The 21,441-nt window shown below is 35.0% G+C and overlaps 3 protein-coding genes across 3 annotated transcripts; 1 reads left to right on the forward strand and 2 right to left on the reverse strand.

Annotated features, from left to right (window-relative positions):
• Nucleotides 1–4: 4 nt before the first annotated feature.
• On the forward strand, nucleotides 5–559 carry LOC108374953 (uncharacterized; the record flags this gene model as incomplete). The annotated part of the gene is made up of 3 exons (XM_017631014.1): nucleotides 5–134; nucleotides 200–339; nucleotides 407–559. Coding segments are annotated over 3 exons (345 nt in total), but the record flags the coding sequence as incomplete, so codon positions are not given.
• Nucleotides 560–2,798: 2,239 nt separating this feature from the next.
• Nucleotides 2,799–3,994, reverse strand: Cpr49Ab (Cuticular protein 49Ab). The gene is made up of 3 exons (XM_017631015.1): nucleotides 3,971–3,994; nucleotides 3,346–3,893; nucleotides 2,799–3,036 (listed from the first exon to the last, which is right to left on the reverse strand). The coding sequence occupies exons 1-3, from the start codon at nucleotides 3,986–3,988 to the stop codon at nucleotides 2,799–2,801; spliced, it is 804 nt and encodes a 267-aa protein (XP_017486504.1). The 5' UTR covers nucleotides 3,989–3,994.
• A 7,762-nt stretch (nucleotides 3,995–11,756) lies between these two features.
• Nucleotides 11,757–17,005, reverse strand: Cpr49Aa (Cuticular protein 49Aa). Its single transcript, XM_017631016.1, has 3 exons — nucleotides 16,858–17,005; nucleotides 13,833–14,033; nucleotides 11,757–12,246 (listed from the first exon to the last, which is right to left on the reverse strand). Exons 1-3 carry the CDS (start codon nucleotides 16,867–16,869, stop codon nucleotides 12,034–12,036), a joined length of 426 nt encoding a protein of 141 aa, XP_017486505.1. The 5' UTR covers nucleotides 16,870–17,005; the 3' UTR covers nucleotides 11,757–12,033.
• Nucleotides 17,006–21,441: the final 4,436 nt, after the last annotated feature.

Below are 21,441 nucleotides of genomic sequence, written 5' to 3' on the forward strand. Positions count from 1 at the left end.
TCTTCGTTTTGCTATAGATTTCAATTATGATGGCAGTGGTTGGGAAATTTTGCAGTTGGAATGGATAAATGATGATGATGAAAAAATGCGTTACAACTACAAGCATCAGAATCGATTGTGGTCTGAAGAAGGCGGTGAGGAAGAGTGGATGTGTATTTAAAAAATATGCGCAGTTGTATTAAATTTGATTTTTTCATAGACGCGTCGACCTCCGCGCGTTCCGATGGTGAGGCAGCTGAAGAGCCTGAGAATAATACTAATGTGCATGTATCTGGCGAATACCAGGGGGACATTTACAATGTGAACTACTCAAATGATAACACACTAAATGCACCGAGTGTAAGAAACTACAGAAGGATTTTGTTTTAATGAAAATAAAATTTTTATTGCTGCATTTTAATTTCAGCAAACCAACATACAAGCGACTATTGGTGAAGTACTCGACTATATACAAACGAATGTATTGCCAACGCTCAAATAATGCTGGAACTTCTTTCCGTGGCTTTTTAAGTGCTTACGATTTTTTTTTATCAAAAATACTAATAAAACCGATTCGTTAACATGTTCTGCATTAAAATTACACATTTATGCTAGAGTAAATATTCTTAAGTGAATTCAAATAAACACTCCTGCTTTTGTTATATTTTTAATCTTTACGGAAAAAGTTAGTAAATCTAAAAGAAAAGTAGTTAATGGAGAAAAAGAGCACTGTCGGAATTTTTCTCTAAAATCGCTTCGTCAAGTAAGTGCTGCTTGCAGTCGGACCGTGAAAAATCGCAGCTTTATTTATATCTTTGGTGTGTCAGTTTCATGAGGATACACTGTGGTGAATATAAATTTTATTATTAACTACATTCCCACCTTATTGTCTAATTATATTTCTGCAACTTAAGAGGAAATCAATGAACTACAAATGAAATCGCCTCTCTTTAAATCGATTTACTTTGGAGAACGACTTTGAAGCATTTAAGGTGCTAATTAGGAGAATTCAGCAAGAGTTTCTGTAATGGCTTGCAAAAGGGGTTGGCAAGAAATTACGCGCTTTGTGATATCAAAATGATTTGTTAGATAGATTTACTAAAGAATGGACATCTTCCAGAGTATAATATGGGGCACGGAGTTTTGCTTATTTCTTCATTCAGGTTCTATAGAAAATACTGCATTTACATATCCGCCGTTATGACTAAATATCAAGTCACGGAAACTGATTTCAATTGGAATTTCGATGTCCATTTTCCAGACATAAGTGACTGGGAGCTTAGTATTGCTCTTAGTGATGACGAAAGATCAATTTCCACGGACGGCTCCAAAATGGAAGTCGAAACATGATCTGGAATCTTCTCTAAGGAGTTATCGCTGAGAGAGTCTTATAGACTGGCGGATCACTGCGGAGTTTTTCAGGCTGAGATATATGCAATCGACATGGCGGCAAGGCTGGTGAGCTCCATCTAAACTTGCCCTTGCCGTTGACAGTCAGGCAGCTATCAAAGCCTTAGGGTCGGATAGGCATAGGGAAGCCCCCTGGGCATCGCAATGGTTATAAAATTTGTATGCCCTTCAAACGCAATATTTCAGATCAAAATTTTGTGTTCAAAGGGGAGATACATTTTAAAAGCTATTTGAGGAAACGGTCCTTAGAACATGAAATGCTATTCTCAACGTCGATTAAGGGCCTAAAACAATGATTCGTTTTTTACATATACCCAAGAACTTTTGTTACTTTCTTGAAGCGAATGGGAAGAGCATATAGTTCTATATATCTAAATCTGCGGCGGTCTGCATCGATGGTTCCAAATTAGTGCTCAAAGGAAATATGGTATACTCGAAAGCCACTCACCTAACATCAGTTTTCGGCGGTCGGATTACTGCACTCAAGCTCAACTGCTAGAAAATTTCTGAAGATCTATTCGGCACATGACCTTTAAGACAAGATTCAGTCCACTTTTCCACCTGTACCGAAACCCTGTTAAGTCGGCTTAAAATGATTACCTACAGTCATATATTTAAGTGGAGTCAGCTCCAAGAAAGCAATAATAAAACAAACAAATTTTAACGGTCAACACCGCTACACATTTGAGGCGTAGTCTGATGAAAAACCGTGTCCATATGTTACGTAACAAGGAAAATCTGTCAAGTTACTTATGGTAACTTAAGCATTCCTCAAAAATCAAAGTAGTTTGTATAAAATCGGATACCTTTTCATAGCAGAAGCATGAATTTCTGTCGCAGTTGTCAGGGCAAGAAAGAATCGGAGACTGTTGAACATAGTGAGAGATCTCTTTAGTGGTGTTACAATGTTCAACTTGGTCTATACGCGCCTCTTCACACCGTTTAATTGAGGCAATCACCTCCACGTAACCTTACCTATTCCATATGGTTGGTGATGCTGCAAAGCATTAAATGCCTACAGGCCTACAATACCAACAATGAAACGTTTGTTGATTTCGAGGCGATTGTGGAAACTTTGGACTCATCCACCGACAAGAGAATGCACTATTAAAATTATTTAAATTAACGAATAAAGATCCAAAATCAAAATGTTTATGGCATTTATTAACTGGTTTATTATAAAATACTTTGCTAAAAATTTTTATGATTCACGCGAGTATAAATATCTAGTGCCAGGAATTATAAAAAATACTTTTGAAACGCTGCAGCTTTCCTTTCTTTATTTTCCAACAGTTTGCTTCATCAACATTCCAATTTGCTTGCAAAAATTAGGTTTTTATTATTCAAATTAATTAAAAATTTACTATAACTCTAATGTGTGTGTGAAAATTAAATTGTATACAAGGAATTTAGTATGTAACTATGTAGATATGNGCCAGCAATTTGGCTACATACGGCGGTGGAGTTGGCAAATGTGCACCTTGTGGCACAAAGCCATTATCATCAGCCACATAATCGACACGATAGAGCACACCATCATCGCCGGTGTACTCGTAAAATCCGGCCGAACGCAAACCATCTGCGTCCGGAGCCAACTTTTCGATGCGTCCATTTTCCTCAGCCAAAATTCCATTCTCGGTTTCATAGCTGGAAAAGAAAAAAAAAATGTCCTCAATTTCGAAGCATATATTCAGGCGTTCGGTTAAATTGTTTGCACTTCAGCACTTCAGCACTTCAGCACTTCGCTGTTGTTGTGTATGTATGTATGTATATTCTGCGCTGTTAAATGCTAACCACTGTTAACACTTGCATGCTATTAGCAGCGCTGTTAGCTACATTTCGAAAATTACTTAATACAGACGAACAAAAAGTATTTACTGCACGCACCAACTTTTTGAAATCACCTTTAGCGAGAGTGCACATAAATCGTATTAGTATTGCACAGTCAACACTTACATATAACGATAGCCATCCTTTTCCTCCTTATCGAATAGTTGCAGGATTCGCCAGCCATTGCCTCCTTCGCCAGTTCCTTTACCCTTTGGCAATTTTGCTGCTAAATCCAATGCCGCTGGTTTAGGCGCTGGTCTGCGTGTTGTGGTTGCGGCACCTAATCCAGCACCGCTTGCCGCACCCGCCCCTAGAGCACCACTACCAGCTGCTAACCGTCCAGCACCACTGCCTCTGCCAGAAGCACCTGCTCTGCCACCGGCACCAGCTCCACCACCGCCACCTCCACCCGGTCCGAAACGATCCTTTTCGCCTTTATATTCTCCACCAGCTCGATCATCATGCACATATGGCACATCTACATGAACATATTTCCCATCATTGCCACCACGATAACGGCCATCGTTACTTGGCCGATAGCGGCCGTCATTAGCTCCTCCGGTAGGACGCGCACGGGCGCGCGCAATGGCTGGTACTACTGGCGCGCGGTAACGTCCATCATTTTGAGCTCTAACCGTGGCTAGTACAGCGACCACAAATACTAGCGCGCCCAGCTGTAATGAGCGGTGCAAGGTAATAATTAATTAATCCTGTGTGTGATGTTATCCTTTTTGCAGCGTTTTGTACTCACCGTTAATTTAGGCCCCATGTCGACGTTTACTTTATACTAAATACTAAATGAAATGAAAATTGAAATCGATAGTTGTTGCTTTTATAGACGCGATACTTTATTTTTTTTTTATGCTGATAGCAGTCTGCACTTTCAAGACAGCTGTCGTCATACTGGGCATTGATGCTCATATCGCCTACTAGCGCGGATATATGTACTTGTAAATGCAGCTATTGCAATCTCGTTTCAACGGTTGAACGCAATTACTTGCACCAATAAAATGTCTCATTTTACGATGTTGATATTGATGTTGATGATGCAGATCTTGATGTTGACGAGAATGAGAAGATGCGCAAACGCAGAATTGTGAAATCGTTGCACATAGTGGTTGCACAGTGGTAGAGAAGTAAGGAGAATCTCATCACTAGTAACGATTAATTTATATACATACATATCTTGTGTTTCGTAAGGTTTGTGAAAAATATTTATGGGCATGAATATTTTTAGATACTCATGTACATTAGACTGTGCCAAATAAAACGACTATTTATTTTCTTTTGGCCCCATAAAAAAATTTCGTTGTCGCTAAAAAAAAAGTTGTGGCAAAATTTCAGCGCCACCCTGTCTTAATTTTTCAGTTAGTGCTCGCTAAAATAAGAACTTCTATTGTTAATTTTTTCCATTTAAACAAGTCGTCGAACACACTTTGTATGGAAGCATATGACTAGCACCGTCAACACAAAAAAAAAAAAAAAAAATTTGCCGCAATTATTTTTTTGTGTTCCATACCAAACTTCATGTGTTTGATTTGTTTAAAATTTTTAAAGTTGATGGATAAACATAAATAACAAATAAATATGAAATTTGAGGTTAATTAGAACATTTTTAAGAAACTTTACAGCACAAAAACAAAAACAAATCGACTTAATAATTTTCCAAATATCTCAAGAACGGGGCGAGGAAAAATTTGAAAAAATCACACATTTTTCACATACATACATATTTTTTGATATAAAAATTCAGTTTTCGAAAATATGCCAAATCAAAAAAAAATTTAAAAAAATCACAATAGTAGCTCTGAGTATTGCGCAATATTTAAGTATAGTGTTATGGGGTGAACTCTACAATAATTTGAGTTATGATTTTTTTTAACCCCGAAGTTGAGTAAAATGAGTACATAACGAATTTAGAAATTTTTAAACTTTTTTTTAGAATTTTTTTGAGCATGGAGTTTTGTATCCCATTAAATTTTAGTATAATAAAGTGCAGATTTTAAGCGGTTGCAAAACTGGCGTTATTTTTTTTTTTAATTTTCTTTGAAAACGGTTTTCACATTTTCTTCCATAAGAAAAAAGTGCAGAAAGCCGTCAGCTTAAAAAATATTAAAAATCAACGCAATTTTGCAGTTGCTTAAAACTTCCACTTTATTATTCTAAAATTTAATGGGCTACAAAACTGCATACTCATGCATACATACTTTGAGAACAAATTTAAAAAATTTGTTATGTACTCATTTTACTCAACTTCGGTGTAAAAAAAAAATCATAACTCAAATTATTGTACCAATGTGATTTTTTTAATTTTTTTTTTGAGATGACATATTTTCAAAACCAAATTTTTTATACCAAAAAATTTGTATGTGAAACATTTTTCGAGAAAAAAAATTTAAAAAGTATTTCTTTTCATAGATAATTTTGATGTCACCCCGTTCTCGAGATATTTGGAAAACTATTAAACCGATTTGTTTTTGTTTTTGAGCTGTAAAGTTTTTAAAAATGTACTAATCAAGCTTACATTTCACATTTATTTCTTATTTATGTTTATCCCTCAACCCTAAAAATTTTAAACAAATCAACAGTCTAATGTTCATACCTCAGACGTGAGGAGGGATCAACATGACGCATGATAATAAATATGATAAACTTAATGGCCATATTACTGGTAAGTTAATACTTCTAATCAGTTGCTCAGCTGGAAAGTAGGCTAAATTTTAATTAATGAATATAACAAGCAGTGTTGCCAGAGAATAATTTCGTTTGGAGCTAAAACGTTCGAAAATAATAGCCAAAAGGAGCTAAATGTGTTTTAAAGTTGAGCATTTGTTGAATCGATTTCCACAATTTTAATACTAACAACGAATTTTATAAGTTTAAGTGCTGAAAATTTTAAAGACAAAATAAGATGCATATATTTCGAATTCGTTGCTATGGCACTTATAATACTTATATGTATGCATATACTTATATAAACTAGACGATGAACTAAAAATACTTTACAAACTGTTAAAATTTGCAATTTAAGATATTTGAATTAACCATAAAAACTCGGATTATGAATAATTCTTTCTCAACAAATTTTCAGAAAAATTTTACTTCCAGCTCTTAAAAGTAAAATTAGTAAGGTAAAACGAAATTCGCGCATTCAGAAAAAGGATTTTCTTCTAATACATTTTTGAATTCTTTAACCTAGATCGAAGTTTCTGGGGGATACAAATATATGTTTTTTCACTGCATTTCGAAATTTGCTCTTTTATAAGGCTTACGTTTTGGCTTTCCTTTTCTTTAGTGGCCACCTGAGAGAGAATAAACCGTATGAGCTTATCGGTGCCCGAATAACTATCCGGTATAGTTTTTGTGCTCCCGCGCACGTTGCAGAAACTATATTACCAAATACAACTAAAATTTTCTGGAGCTAAAAAAGTGCTAGATATATTTGAAAAGACCTAGACTAAAACCCAATTTTCGGAGCTAAATAGAAAAATTAAGACCTAAATTCAGCTTCAAAAGTACCTAACTGGCAACACAGATAACAAGCGCTCAGGTCGAAGCAACAGCGCTGCACAGTGGTTAAAAACTGGAATTTAGTGCTCCCAATTCACTGAAGCCTTCATGTTTCACTTAATTTGATATTTTTTTTGGAATGAAACCAAAAAAAATTGCAAGAGCCCAGTTTAGCCCGAATTTTGAATTATTGTTTGTTCGTATTAATTTTTTTTAGTGCACAATGCAGAAAAAGTAGCAATTTTGAAAAAAATCGACTCTCGTGTTCCAGTTAATAAATGTTACATAATAAAGAGTTAAAAACAATTAAAGGGTGCCCCGAAACAAAAAAAAAAACACAAAAAAATGTTTAAATGTTTTATAAAAAATTTTCACCAAAATTAAAAAAATATTGAGTTGAGAAAAATGTTGGGTATTCAGTTTTATAAGTCATTACATTTTGATATAATATATTTATATTATATATGTATATATTTATATAATATTTACAAGTGGCTAGAGGTCGGGTTGATTTTTAAAAATTTTTTCGCAAACATTTCGAGCACATCTGCATGCTAAAGGGGAAATAAATAAAAGCGTTTGTTATATTATCAAAAATCAACGTGAGCTCTTAGCCTGTTACAACTTGCATTTTATTATACTAAAATTTAATTATCTATAAAACTGCACACCCAAAATTTTTACAAAAACCAAAAACAAGAAAAAATTATTTTGGTGAAATTTTTTTTTAAAACATTTCAAATTATTTTTATTTTTTTTTTTTTCGTTTTGGGAGAGCCCTACAATTGTTTTCATCTAGTTTTTATTATGTAACATTTATTAACTGGAACTGGAAAAATCGAGCACAACCGGCCTCTTGCAAATTTTATTAGGTTTCGTGTAAAAGAGAAATAATTAAATTGAGTGATAAATGAGGGCCCGGTGAACTGTGAACACAAAATGCCAATTTTGAACCACTGTGCGCTGTAGGCGAGTTGTTAGATTAGTGCACTGATATTCCTTGGAGCCAGGTTCGATTTCGGGTTCCTGCAATATCCGGTAAAGATAAAAAGTTTTTCAAACAGCGAGCGCGTGTCGGCAGGGGATGAAAAAACTTTAGAATTTTAATTCCAATAAACGTTCAGAAGCGACATATAATTTTAATAGGCTTTGTCTTCGACTCCGCCTTCGTGACAGACGGTTTACCGTTATGCTATCAAATGTTACAGCTGCGCCTCGACCATATTTACCGAATGCTATAAAATTACGCTGGTCATTTGGCCCTGTTACTCAGATGGTCATATTAATCGAGGCAGTCTCGATATTTCCTCCGCCTGCGAGTTCTGGGATCTAAATTTCATATATCTCTATGTTTGTATATACATAGTTTCATTTAAATCAGCCTTAAGAAAAACCTATCTTTCGTGGAAAGTCCTTATTTGTTAAAATATAATTCTAGTTTCATATAAGTGAACAATTATTTTAGTTTATTTAGTAGGCCTGGGTAACGGCGCAAATTTTTTGGCGCTGACACACTAGCTCCAGCGCCACTATCGGAGTCAGCACAGCGTGTTGGCGCAATTGCGCCTCTTCAGGCTAAAGCTCATTTTCTTTATTGCTGCACGCCGCAGCAAAGTGAATTAATACACGGTGATATCGGTTGAGAAAAAACTCAAGTATACCCAAGTTCAAAACCCAAAAATACAACAAACCCATCATTTTCACATTCAGAAAGACCGCGACGAATTCTAGCAACACCACCTTGTATAAATTCGCCTTGTACTGCACATTTAACAAGAGACACTTCTATTTCGGGTGTTCGACACCCGGTGTTGTCAGTGTTCCGGTGTTGAACTAAGGTAAATTAATACAAGGTGCTATCGGTCGGGTAAAAACAACTCAAGTATACCCAAGTTCGAAACCCAAAAATACAACAAACACATATCCTTCACATTCAGAAGGACAGCGGCTAATTTTAGCAACACCACCTTGTAAAAATTCGCCTTGTGTTGCACATTTTACAAGTGACACTTCGCTTTTGGGTGCTCTTTGCTGGTTCTTTGTGCGGCCTGGTGTTGTGAGTGTTCCGGTGTTGCTGGCGCCATTGCGTTACTGAGTTGTGAGAATCGGTGTCGGCGCCAGTAACTCAGCTCTCGGTATCAGCGCAATGGCGCGGCGCTGCACTGTGTTACCCACGGCTATTATTTAGCATAAGCGACAAAAGTTGTTTTTCATACATAAGTGTTTCCAAAATAATTAGGTGTAAATAAGTTGTTGAATTCGTTCAAAATCGCTTAGGCGCCAAACAAGAAGAAGAAGAAATAAAACCTGTTCCAGGTACTTCAGGATTAGCAGGTCTCATAGTATTTACAAGAGAAGCTGCTTCCACCATTAACATGTAAACTTTTATGTAAGGTTTCGTACGGAAACAGCTTCCTGTAAAATCCTGTAAATTCCTGCAAATACTGAAGTGCCTGGAACAGGCTTGCCAACACCAGTCAAAAGTAATTTTCAAATAACGTTTTGAACATCTTTGGTTTGATACCGATATTAAAATATTAAGTATAGCTTGGTATTTAAATTGAAAATTATTTTCTAAACAGGTGGCCGCTCTATTCAAAATATTTTCAAAGAAAACAGTTTTAATCCCCTTCGCTTGACTACCACATTGTTGAGATATTTTATTTAACCGAGTAATTAATTAATTTTTACTTTTGAAAAAGGCGGCAATTTTCTTCAAAAAGTATCCTATATGTTAATCCAAATTTTAACCAATCCCTGTGCTGGATTGCATCGGAATACGTCTGGCCTTTTGTGTTGTAAGGAGGAGGTTATCATTTCGGCGAAATATTTTTTTGGCTTTGGACAACGTGAACCGTTTTAGATGCGTCATTGTTTCAGTTCCGTCATTGGATAATGAAGCAACTAACGGTACGCCTAAATTTGTATATGAACAATGAAGTCCTTTATTTGTTGATTAAAAATTATTTGTATTTTACTTTATTTGATTTCATTTTACGCCCTAGAAGATCGATTAAATAATATTTCGTACCAGTCTCAAGACACTTGGCCACTTGCAAACCAGACTTTCCTGTATCGTGGGAACGCCCAATCTAGGCAGCCTTAATGGTTGGCCATATTGAATGCGGTTTATCTATTTGGGTTCATAATACCCATTAATGTCAAAGTAGTCAAGAATGCTGTAGCCGTGTGCATGGTACATATACAAATCTATATACTGTTATTGCATTAAAAATATAATCTATTAATTTATTTACGCGTTTGTTAACTTTCATACATATTGCATTAGGGATAGCAACTATGATGCAGAAAAAAACAAATGATTCATTAACAGTTTAACTAAAATTAGATGTTCGTAATCATTTGTTGCAGTGCCGTCAAAACAGCAATACAATTAGTTTCCCTCTTAGTTGTACCCGTTCGCGTACACTGGTCAACGCGAGCAACTCATGTGCGCGATGCGGTAATCAAGCCGTGTGGAAAATTGGGTAACGGCAGAAAGGGAGGAGCTTTAGGTAGGTTTCATCATCTTATTCGGTGTAATGGTCTAAGGGCCCACTGAAGTCTGCGGCTTCTGTCTACCATGAGGTACGGCCGGCAGAAAGCGGATCGGTAAAAACTTTTACTCAACCTAAATTGCGCTGGGCTTGGGACTCGATACGTAAAACAAACTTGCAATGAAAACAAAAGTAAAGCCTCCAATGAGAGCCCATTTTATGGAAAGCAACCACGGCGAACGTTTAAATTCCTATCAGGTTATGCACCGGAAATGACCAGAACAATAATGAGGAAAGCATCACCCAGAAAAATCGAGGGACGGGACAAGACAAGACAAGTGGGATCTTGCGGTGTTGGATTTTCGTTGGAATGCGGTTTTCTACAAATAAGTTGTCTTTATGCCGCAATGTCTGAATTGGACCTTCCCGCTAAACTAACACGGCCGTCAGAATTGGGAAATATCTCCGAGCCGTTTGGTACCAAACGAGATTTTAGACAAGGTGGCACGAGTTCGCTGTCATCACACAAATAGTCAGAGCATAAGAGTCCTAGCACGTACGTCACTGTTGTCCACTGCAATAACGACACAATTTACACATACTCAGTTTAGACAAGGTGGCACGAGTTCGCTGTCATCACACAAATAGTCAGAGCATAAGAGTCCTAGCACGTACGTCACTGTTGTCCACTGCAATAACGACACAATTTACACATACTCAGTTTAGACAAGGTGGCACGAGTTCGCTGTCATCACACAAATAGTCAGAGCATAAGAGTCCTAGCACGTACGTCACTGTTGTCCACTGCAATAACGACACAATTTACACATACTCAAGTAAGTAGTACAGATTGGACATGAATTAGACAAGGGCTGCAGACATTGTATATATACATATATACATTAGGGTGGTACTTGCATGTAGGAAGGAAATTTTCACATCAGATTTCCTAAGCCTAAATATCTACGTCGATGCTACTTTAGTCGAAGATATCATATACAAATTTTGGGCCCGATTGCAGTCGGTTAAGACATTTTCATAGGGTAATTTGAACTTTCGACTTTAGTAGTAACGATTTTGTGTATTAGATGAAAAAGAAACTAAATTTAAATTTTTTGAATCTTCAAAGAGGAATCTGAACATTGCCCCATGTGCGACATGCCTTAACCATCTCCAATTGGGACCAAAATTTATATGTGATAACTGTGACCGTGGTATTACCGATAGAGGTAGTGAGACTGAAAAAAATGTTCATTTGATTTTTTAAGGACCACCCTAATATACATAAAATCAATATTTTACTAAATAACTTCCCGATGAGCTAAAGATTGGAAACTTAAAACTTTTGGTCCGATTCAGTGCACACTTAGAAAGCTTGTTTAAAAAATATACTTTTACTATTAAAATATATGTATGCATATACAAGGATTGCTTATCTAAAGTAATTTGATCAGGATTGTGGCAATCGAAATCATAAACAATTATAAAATAATAGAATAAAATGCAACATTTAAACGGCGTAGTCCTTAATACGCAATTAATTTTTATTTAATTTTTCATTGAAATCAATCTTATCGTATCACTACATTAACTAAATAAGTATAATATCATTTACATATTTGTTTTGATAATCTCTATGAAAACAATCACTCTCCTTAACAACGTCGCTCTCTCACAATTCCGTACTCTCACAACTCCAAACAATAGCAAACGTGTGTGCATGTGCCTTCGTCCGCGCGTGTGTGTTGTTGCTCGTATTTTTTTTTTTATCATTTACCATTCACAGCTTCCTTTTGACATCGTTCTCTTAACCCCTACGATTACCCGCAAATGCGTTGGTTTGATCCTGTGGAGGTGGTGCGGTGGCTAAATAGGCGAGCGCCTTTTGTATTGCTGGTGGAATTGGTGGCGGCGTGGGAAGATGATCACCTTGCGGCTGGAAGCCATTCTCATCGGCGAGATATGTGATGCGTATGGGCACACCCTCAGGTGAAGTATACGAGAAAAAGCCCTGTGCTGACTGTGTGAACAAAATGCAGGCATAAGAAAGAAAATAAGAAAAATGGGAGAATTAAAAGAAGAGGATGTTTAAATTAAAAGTGAAAATTAACATTTCTACTGTATATGTATGTATGTATGTATGTATGTAATATTCGTATGTAGGTATTTTATTTGAACATCAATACGTCGTGACTACAACCACATCGACAAAAGGTGGATGATTTGGTTTGCGGCAATTCTGCTAATGTTGCTATGTGGCGGCATGCANTGTGATGCGTATGGGCACACCCTCAGGTGAAGTATACGAGAAAAAGCCCTGTGCTGACTGTGTGAACAAAATGCAGGCATATGAAAGAAAATAAGAAAAATGGGAGAATTAAAAGAAGAGGATGTTTAAATTAAAAGTGAAAATTAACACTTCTACTGTATGTATGTATGTAATATTCGTATGTAGGTATTTTATTTGAACATCAATACGTCGTGACAAAGGTGTATGATTTGGTTTGCGGCAATTCTGCTAATGTTGCTATGTGGCGGCATGCAACCACAAATGGCTACAAATGTCAATCTGGATTATAGTTACATAGTTGGCTTGAATTGTTGAACCAATGAACCGCGCTCGTAATCGATGAATCATTGAGCAACAATGGGCGCTGAAATCGTGCCGGCCGCGCCGCGATTTATGTGCTAGTACAAGCTTGAAGCGCAATCAAACGTACATACAAACATGTGTACATAAATGCATCGCATTGCATCGAGCATCCTCAGCTTCTACTGGCAGTTGCATGCAGGTCGCATACTAGAGAAACAATGCGCTATGCAACTAAGATCAGGCGGTTGCAGCCAGCAATGAGAGCTAACACTGCGGCGGGTGTTTTTTTTTTTACCGGCATCCGCTAGCCGTTAGTATCGATTTCTCTTTCTTTCACCAACTGCATTGGCCAAATTAGCGTAAAATTTTATGGGTGCATCAATGACGTTGGCGCTTGGAATATTCTTGCGGATTTGAATAGTAGGATGCATGGCTACTTAAAGTCACGTGGCAGACGCCTACAATACATGGTAAAACCGAACATACAGCTATGTATGTACATACGTAATTGTGTGTATATTTAAGTGTACGTTCACAGCATAGTTGTAGTGCAGCAACAGCAATTCTTCATTGATTTAACGTTCGACTTCTAACATTGCCAACATCAAAGTGCTTTACAGCAGCAATTTATTGGGCGTTTACGGATCTTCATCGCCGATAGTGCTCTGGCAAGTTGCCGTGCGAATGAACCAGCGTAGTATCGCTTCTTCAGCAAATTTTTCTTGCCACTTTGACATGCGAGGCATGGGTGTGTTGCGAGTTCGTGAACCGGTATTTGTGGCCAGAGAGCATTGTAATTTGTTTAATTCTATCAAATATTTTTTAAAGCATCGATTATCTTTGCTTTGATTTATCGTTTGTTGTGGCAGGTTCATTTGCAAATACACTTGTACATTTAAAAAAAAATAGTTTTATGCATGCGAGTGCATGCGAAACTGCATGAAGTTATCATATCTTAATTTACCACTAATTTGTACTACTTGTTGTTGTGTTTTTTTTAATAAAAATTTTACCTGTCCCTCCGCTTCGGAGCCCGCGTTTTTCAAATACCCTTCCTCTTCGGCTTCGATGCCATTGCCCGTTTCGTACGAATACTTGTAGGATCCATCGAAATTGACTTCCTGCTCTTGTCGTATTATGGGTATGGGTTCCTTCGTGGGACCTTGAGGTCGCGCTAATGTTAAATCGAGCAGCAAAGCAACCACAAAACTAATCTGAAATTTTTATGAAAATAATGTTTATCATTAAAAGAGAGTGAATTACAAATGATTCATATGCTTTTGATACTATGAAAAATGAGCGGAGTAATTTAGTAGATAAGCGCATTGTGTTACAGATTAGCAAAAAATAGTCGGCCCTATCGTCAATTGCTTCCCATAATTTTACATGCAAATAAAAACAAATTTGATGGCTTAACTAAGCTCTATGAAAACCAGCGTGGTCATTCTATCTTGAACATCAGCTAACACTAGCGCATTTCAGACACCAAGACTTCACTTGGCATTTCCAATTGGCATAAGATGGCACTGAAAATTAAGCACTTTGGAGGATGCCATGTTCAACATTCTGAATGGTGATGACAATCGTTCCCCAGGGCGTATATGTCGATGTTTCCGCCTCTACCCCTCGAAACCTACAGTTCGTGATCTCAGAGAGTACCATTTTGTGTAGATGGTACCTCAGTCTGCAGTGCCCTGCCAGGTATCAGAGATGCCACGAATGGGAGTAATGAATATTTTAGACTGCCTTTTGCCCTTTGTCGTACGCCATTAGACTGCAATTTGTATGTCCTCCTCTTCCATTAGGAGCTCTACCGTGTACCGTCTGGATGGACCACAGAAGGGCTGAGGGCCAATCTGGCACCGCATTTCGCTGCAGTGTCAACCCTTTTACTGCCGTTGAAGCCCTGATAGCCCAGCCTTTTTGTCACTGTCTACTAGCTTTGACACCAATTTGCGAGAATTAAGTCCTCTTAACGCTGCCTGGCTATCTGACCTGATGTTTATCGTTGCTCCATTGGTCATTCTGCGAAGAAATTCGTGGACACAGATTTTTGTAATGCCGGCCCCAGTATTCCCATGCCCAAGTTTGGAACCAAGTTTGGAACCATCAGTGTACCTCACCTTAGATTCCTCGCTGAACATGGCGACTATCATTTTACAGGTATCCTTTTTATGTATTATTATAAAGTTTAGCTTCGGTAGCATTGAGTCCATGAGTTTTACTACGGGATCAGCTATGAATGGCTCGATTCGACTGACATCGTTTATATTTTGTAGCACAGGTTTTCCTTTGTCGATCGCTTTCAACTTTGGTGTAAACTCAGTGGCCGATATTCTCTGGCGGTCATATCCCCGCAAAAAATTGTGCGGCGAATCTCCAAAGAGAATAATCCACGATAAGTCTTAATTGGGTACAATTTGGCAAGAATTAGTCGCAAGTAGTCTCGTTCGACCACTATTGGAGATCATTTAGCCTCTATTCATCCATTATTGGTATAATTGGAAATCAATTAATCCCCGAACCATCTCTAACAGGTACAATGAACAATTTAATGATATGCAGGCAGTTAGTTACCAAAATTTAATATGCAATGTTAGCATGTAGAGAGAGTATTATAGCTTAGCAAACCTGCGAGACCGGGTTCGAATCGCAGCTGGCGCAAATTTTTATTTTTATTTTTTCGGGTATAAAAGGGAACAATTAGTCTCTTTATAGGACATGCTCGAACAAAAGCGATCAGTTCATGCCGAGATCAAAAGTGATGAAGTGTTTTTGTGCTTTTTGTGATTTTGTTATTTCAGGATGGAAAAGTGAGTTTCAAAAGAAGCTTGAAAAATTATTTTATTGAAGATTTCCTGGATCCGTATCCCTAAATTGATTTTGACTTAATATAAAGTATAAACAATTTCGGTAACATAAATTAAGAATAATAGTGCTGAATGTATATTTTTTATTTATTTATTTTTTTTCGGTTTCAACAGACATTTAAGTGAAAACATGATTTTTTTCCTTCTTTTTATTTTGATATTAAAATTAAATAAAAAATTGTTTCCACTTAAATCATTTTCGTTACACTGGCGATTAGAGTTTTAAGGGCAGACTATTTTTCACGGCCATAATTTTTAGGAAAATTTTTTTTTAAAACCTGCAAACATGTTTTTTTAGCAACTTTCCAAATTGTGCATTAACAAATATTAAAAAATAATAATTTATAAATTTCTAACTTTAAGTCAATAAAAAAGTACTAATTCGTTTTTTTGATACAACCAATATTTAGCGAGTTATGATGTGATAAACAATGGCTAACGGCGAGACACCTAATAATATTTTGGATGTTGCATAACGTTTGAAAAAAAATGTTTAAATTGTGTGGAATGCCTCATAAACAAAAAAAAAATAAAAAATTACTTATAATATTACTTTACTGATAATTACGAGTAACATTTATTTTCAACGTTTGATGCATTTTTTAAAATAAAAATACGGTCTGCCATGATTTTTAAATGCCTTCGTTTTGTGCTGAAGGAATTATACTCATAAAAACTACAAAACATACCGTTATTAGAATGACTTAGATTTTTTTATAAAAATTAAAATAACTTTATTAAAATAAATTTAAAGGTCGTGAGTAAGATAAAATTGCCGGGTCCGTGACTTGACGAAATTATCGAGGATCAGCTCACGTGGTCCGCTCACTTGTAACACAAAATAATATTCTCAAAATAATTTATTTCAAAATATGTATGCAGATATGTATGTATGTACTACATACTATTAAAGACTTTTGTTAAAAACTTATGTTTCTAATTTGTGTCAATTTAATTATGGTTGTTATAGATTTAAACGTTTTCCACTTAATTAAAGTTTTGCCACAAGGATACAACAAAATAATAAGTAAGTACAGGGTTTATGTTTGTTACACTTAGAAGGACTTTCTATGCCATTTATTTTATTCAACAAAATATGTATAGCATTTTTCCTGCAGATTCAAATGTCCTTTACCACAATTTCACTAGTTAATCATTTCACACTTACAATTATTTTCATTTCTATGTAATTTATCTACACACTGCTAGGTTTTTATTTATTTATGTACGCGCTCCAATAAGATAATCCTTTTCAAGGATATTACAACTCAAACGCCAAATTGTTATCGCCCACGTTAAACAACACTTGAAAAGTGTATGTTGTAAACTGTGTGGCAAGCAGAACGAGAAGGAATATTTATACCAAAAACCACATACACCTCATTACTCTGGTGTGCCTTAAAGTGAAGATTCGCTTGAACTTTGTGCATGTTACTTATATACATATGTACTTATGCACAAGTGTAAGTATATACTACATACATATGTACAAGGTGCCACAAATATATTTATTGAATTGTTTCGTTGCTTAGTGCGAGTAGCGACTGATACATTAACGACAATTGCTATACATGTGTATGAATGTTTGTTACTTAGGTAAGTAACTAGAGAGCCGATGATATCAATAATAAGAACAACGACAGCAACAACATAAGCCATGACGTTGTGATAGAGTTGGTTTTGTGGCTCTCAGCGCAAAAGGAACAAGCAACCAAAGTCAAAGTTGTAGCAAGCGTAAAGCGTCAACCTGGTAGTGAATTACATGTAAATTTGCTATGGTCACAATTGTGGCTATTCAAGCAAATTAACCAAAATGAGAGGCATAAATTTATACATTTTCGCACAGAACAACGGTGGGCCGGTTTAAACTAAGACAAAAATATGAACGAAAGTGTCTATGGTTGGTGGTATGTATGTAGGTGCTTGGTGAAACAGCGCTCTTGAAAGCTCTTTACTGTCTTTCGAAAGACTAATTGTAAGATCTGCTAACGATAAGGTCTTAGCGTTAGGTAGTTCACTTTTTGGCAAAAAGGTTTTTAAAAATTAAATTAAAAAAATATGTTTCTTTTTAAAACAATAAAAAAAATAATATTAGAAAAAGAAAAATTTTATCAAAATAGAAAGAAATATACTTTAAAATTAAATTCGATTAAAAATATTTTTATTAAAAAAAAGAAAAAAGCAATAAAAAAATTTATAGGACCCTAAAAATTAAATGAAATATATATATATATATATATATATATTTTTCTTTTTAAACCAATAAAATCTAGAAATTGAAAGAAAATGAAACTAACAAATGAATAAAAAATTAAATTAAAAAAAAAGAAAAAGTAAATAAAATAAATTTTAAAATAACAGTGAGATTAAATCTAAATATATTCCTACAAATAAAATTCAAATATTACAAGAAAATTTATTTAAAAAAGACAATAGTAAAATATATTCCTAAAATTTAAATTAAACTAAAACATTTTATTTTTAAAATAATAATAACCATACCATTAAAGGAAACTAAATTAAAAAAAAAAAAACAAAGTAATCCAAAAAAATACATAAAATAAGTTTCTAAAAATTAAATTATAAAAGAAAAACTGTAGCTTAAAAAAAAATCCGCCGCATCAAGACTCGAACTTGGATCTTTCCATTGGCACGCCTGTACTTTGCCCACTCGGCCATTGCGACTGTTGGAGTTACGCGCGCTAGTGCTTTCTCTCAAAAAAACAATTCACCACCGGTGGTGAGTGAGAGAACTTTTCTTCTAAAACTTTTGCGCTAGAATAACAAAAGTCTTTCGAACTATCTTGCTATCTGTCTTTCATTTATCTTACGAAAGACTTTTTACTAAGAAAGACTTTTTACTAATGTAATGTCTTCTTGAGTTCATTGAAAAGTATTTCTTAATTTTATCTGATGTGTTCTTTGGTATATATTATTAAAAATAATAGTGTCGGTAAGGCGTCCACCGTACCTGAGTATGTAGAGCTGTAAACTGCCACTCAGTGTGTCTTGGTTTCGAGGACCGGCCAGCGCAGAATTTTTCATTTTAAATTTTTAGCTTTTAACTAGGTAATCTAATANATCTTCTTAAAAATTAGTAAACTCTGTGATGCAATCGAACGATAAATTATAAGTTCACTTATGTAATAATATGTTGCAAAGCTGGGTTAAATTAACTCTTTTGTTTTTAACGCAAGTAAATTCTTTTCAAATTTCAGAATTGTGTATAAAATTTTTTAACAATAATCTTAATTGTGAAAACAATTTCTGCAAACACGCCCACTGTCAAACGTGCGAACTCATTGCCGCGCTGACGAATGGTTTCAACTCCACGCAGATACACATGACAGACTAGCGATAAGTTAAGGCAGACAGACGTTTAGTCATCTTCTTGACTGGTTAAAAGAGGCGCGCACTTTGTGCTACAAAAAGCAAGCAGACGAAGTGATTACCCGGTGTTTTGGATAACTTATTGTTTTTATACATAGCAATGGTACCACATTCCTTTTCGTTTATTATTTTCCACCAAAAAATAAAACAATTCTCACATATATACGTACATACTTAAATACATATTTACATAAAAACATACATATGCATATGTAAGTATATATGCATATAGAAACGTACATACATAAGTATATTATAGTGGGTGTTGGTAGCCGGCCGGTGTGCTCTGCCATCTCCAACCACTTATTGTATGCAATTTCAATTCCAGTTTGGGCATTGCGATCATTTGAACTTCTTTCAGTGGCAACTAATCAAGCTGTGGTGTTGGTCAATTTAACACAAATTATTAACAAACATATATTCATGTAATAGTGTATGTATGTACGTACATAAGTATCTCAGAAGTAATTACATAAGTATGTGTATGTATATATGCATGTTTTACAATGGATTAATGTCAAATTCGAAAAATTTCCACCATCGAAAAATTAATTATCAATTGTGGTTGTAAAGGGGGGGATGCTCAAATATACATATGTATATGTATGTAAGTGTGGTAAGTAAGTGTGTATGTGTCTTCAAGGTCCTGTTCGATTTGGTAGCTTTGATTTTTTTTCTTGGTTTTAATAGCAATATGTCGGTTTTGACACACAAAAATTTATAAAATTTTGACAGCTGCCATAGACTTACATAACTGCGTTGAAGCTCAGCTACTTAATTACATACATACATAAGTTTATTTTAATAAGTATGCATGTAGATATTTAAGCAACACACAAATTGATTGAAATGTAGGTAAATACATTTCAGTTTTGACCGTTTGACAACTATACTTTTGTATACATTAACTTGGTTCGCATAACGGTTGTTTGTATTAGCTTAAAGTAATCGAGATAGATATCCACATACATACATACGCATATATTTTTAAACCATATCTCTTTGTCCGTCCGTCCACCCGTCCGTAAATTTAGATTTATCAATGAAATTTGGTTGGGCGTGGTACTGCCCACTTATAATCAAATGAGCGCACCCCAGTAAACGCTTAACAAATTTCTCAACAATTTGGTGCACGGTCTTCAGAACAGTTTTAATTTTTATTTTTTTTCAAACGTTCAACTTTTTCAACTTTTTTTAACAAATCTTTTTCGGCGCGATTTCGCAAAACTTTTTTCCTTTTCAACAACTCTAGAACTATTGAAAAGCTATTCAGAACTGTTTTAATTTTTACTTTTTTTAAAATAAACCTTTTTCGACTTTTTTGAAAAAAAATTTTTTTTGGCGTAATTTTGCAGAACTGTTTTTACCTTTTCAGGAACTTAAGAACTATTGAAAATTTACTCAGAACAATACAATTTGAAGTTTTATTTTTTTTTTCGAAATTTGTTGATTTTTTTCGGCTTAATTTTGCAGAAGTTTTTTTCTTTTCAGGAACCTTAGCAGTATTGAAGATCTACTCAGAACAATGTTAATTTTTTTTTTCAAACGTTCACCTTTTTTGAAAAAAAAAAACGGCGCAATTTTGCTTAACTTTTTGTTTTCCTTTTTATGAACTCTAGAACTATTGAAAATTTACTCGGAACAGTTTCAGTTTTTACTTTTTTTTAAGTTAACTTTTGCGACGTTTTTGAAATTTAGTTTTCGGCGTAATTTTACAAAACATTTTTCTTTCTAGAGCTCTGGAAGATCAGTTTTAATTTTTATTGTTTAAAACCTTTACATTTTTGAAATTTTTTTTTTTCGGCGTAATTTTCAAAACTTTTTTTTCCTTTTCAGGAAATCTAGAACTATCGAAAATTTACTCGGAACAGTTTCAGTTTTTTTTTTTTTTTTTTCTCAAAAAGACAACTTTTGCGACGTTTTTGAAATTTAGTTTTCGGCGTAACTTAACAGAATATTTTTTTCCTTTTCAAGAACTCTGGAATTATTGAATGTCTACTCAGATCTGTTTTAATTTTTGTTTTTTCAAAGTTTTAACTTATTTGAAGAAAACGTTTTCGGCGTATTTTTGCAAAACTTTTTTCCTTTTCAGAAAATCTAGAACTATTGAAAATCCGCTCAAAACAGTTTTAATTTTTAAAACATTCAACTTTTTTGAAACAAATTTTAGCCTCTGTACAGCAAACACTGGAAATTGTTTCTCATCTTCATCCCCCAAAAACTAAAATCTGCTCGCTGAAATGCTAAATTTTTATCAGAATGAAAATATCGGCGAGTTTTAATTGTATTCACTCACTGCCTTGCTTGCTAGCCAGCGCAGATTGATAATTTAATGATTTATTATTCATAGTTACATGCATGT

The sequence above is a fragment of the Rhagoletis zephyria genome, unplaced genomic scaffold (genome assembly GCF_001687245.7).
Source record: "Rhagoletis zephyria isolate East Lansing unplaced genomic scaffold, Rhagoletis_zephyria_1.1 Rzeph_scaffold_08310, whole genome shotgun sequence".
Classification (NCBI taxonomy): Eukaryota; Metazoa; Arthropoda; class Insecta; order Diptera; family Tephritidae; genus Rhagoletis; species Rhagoletis zephyria.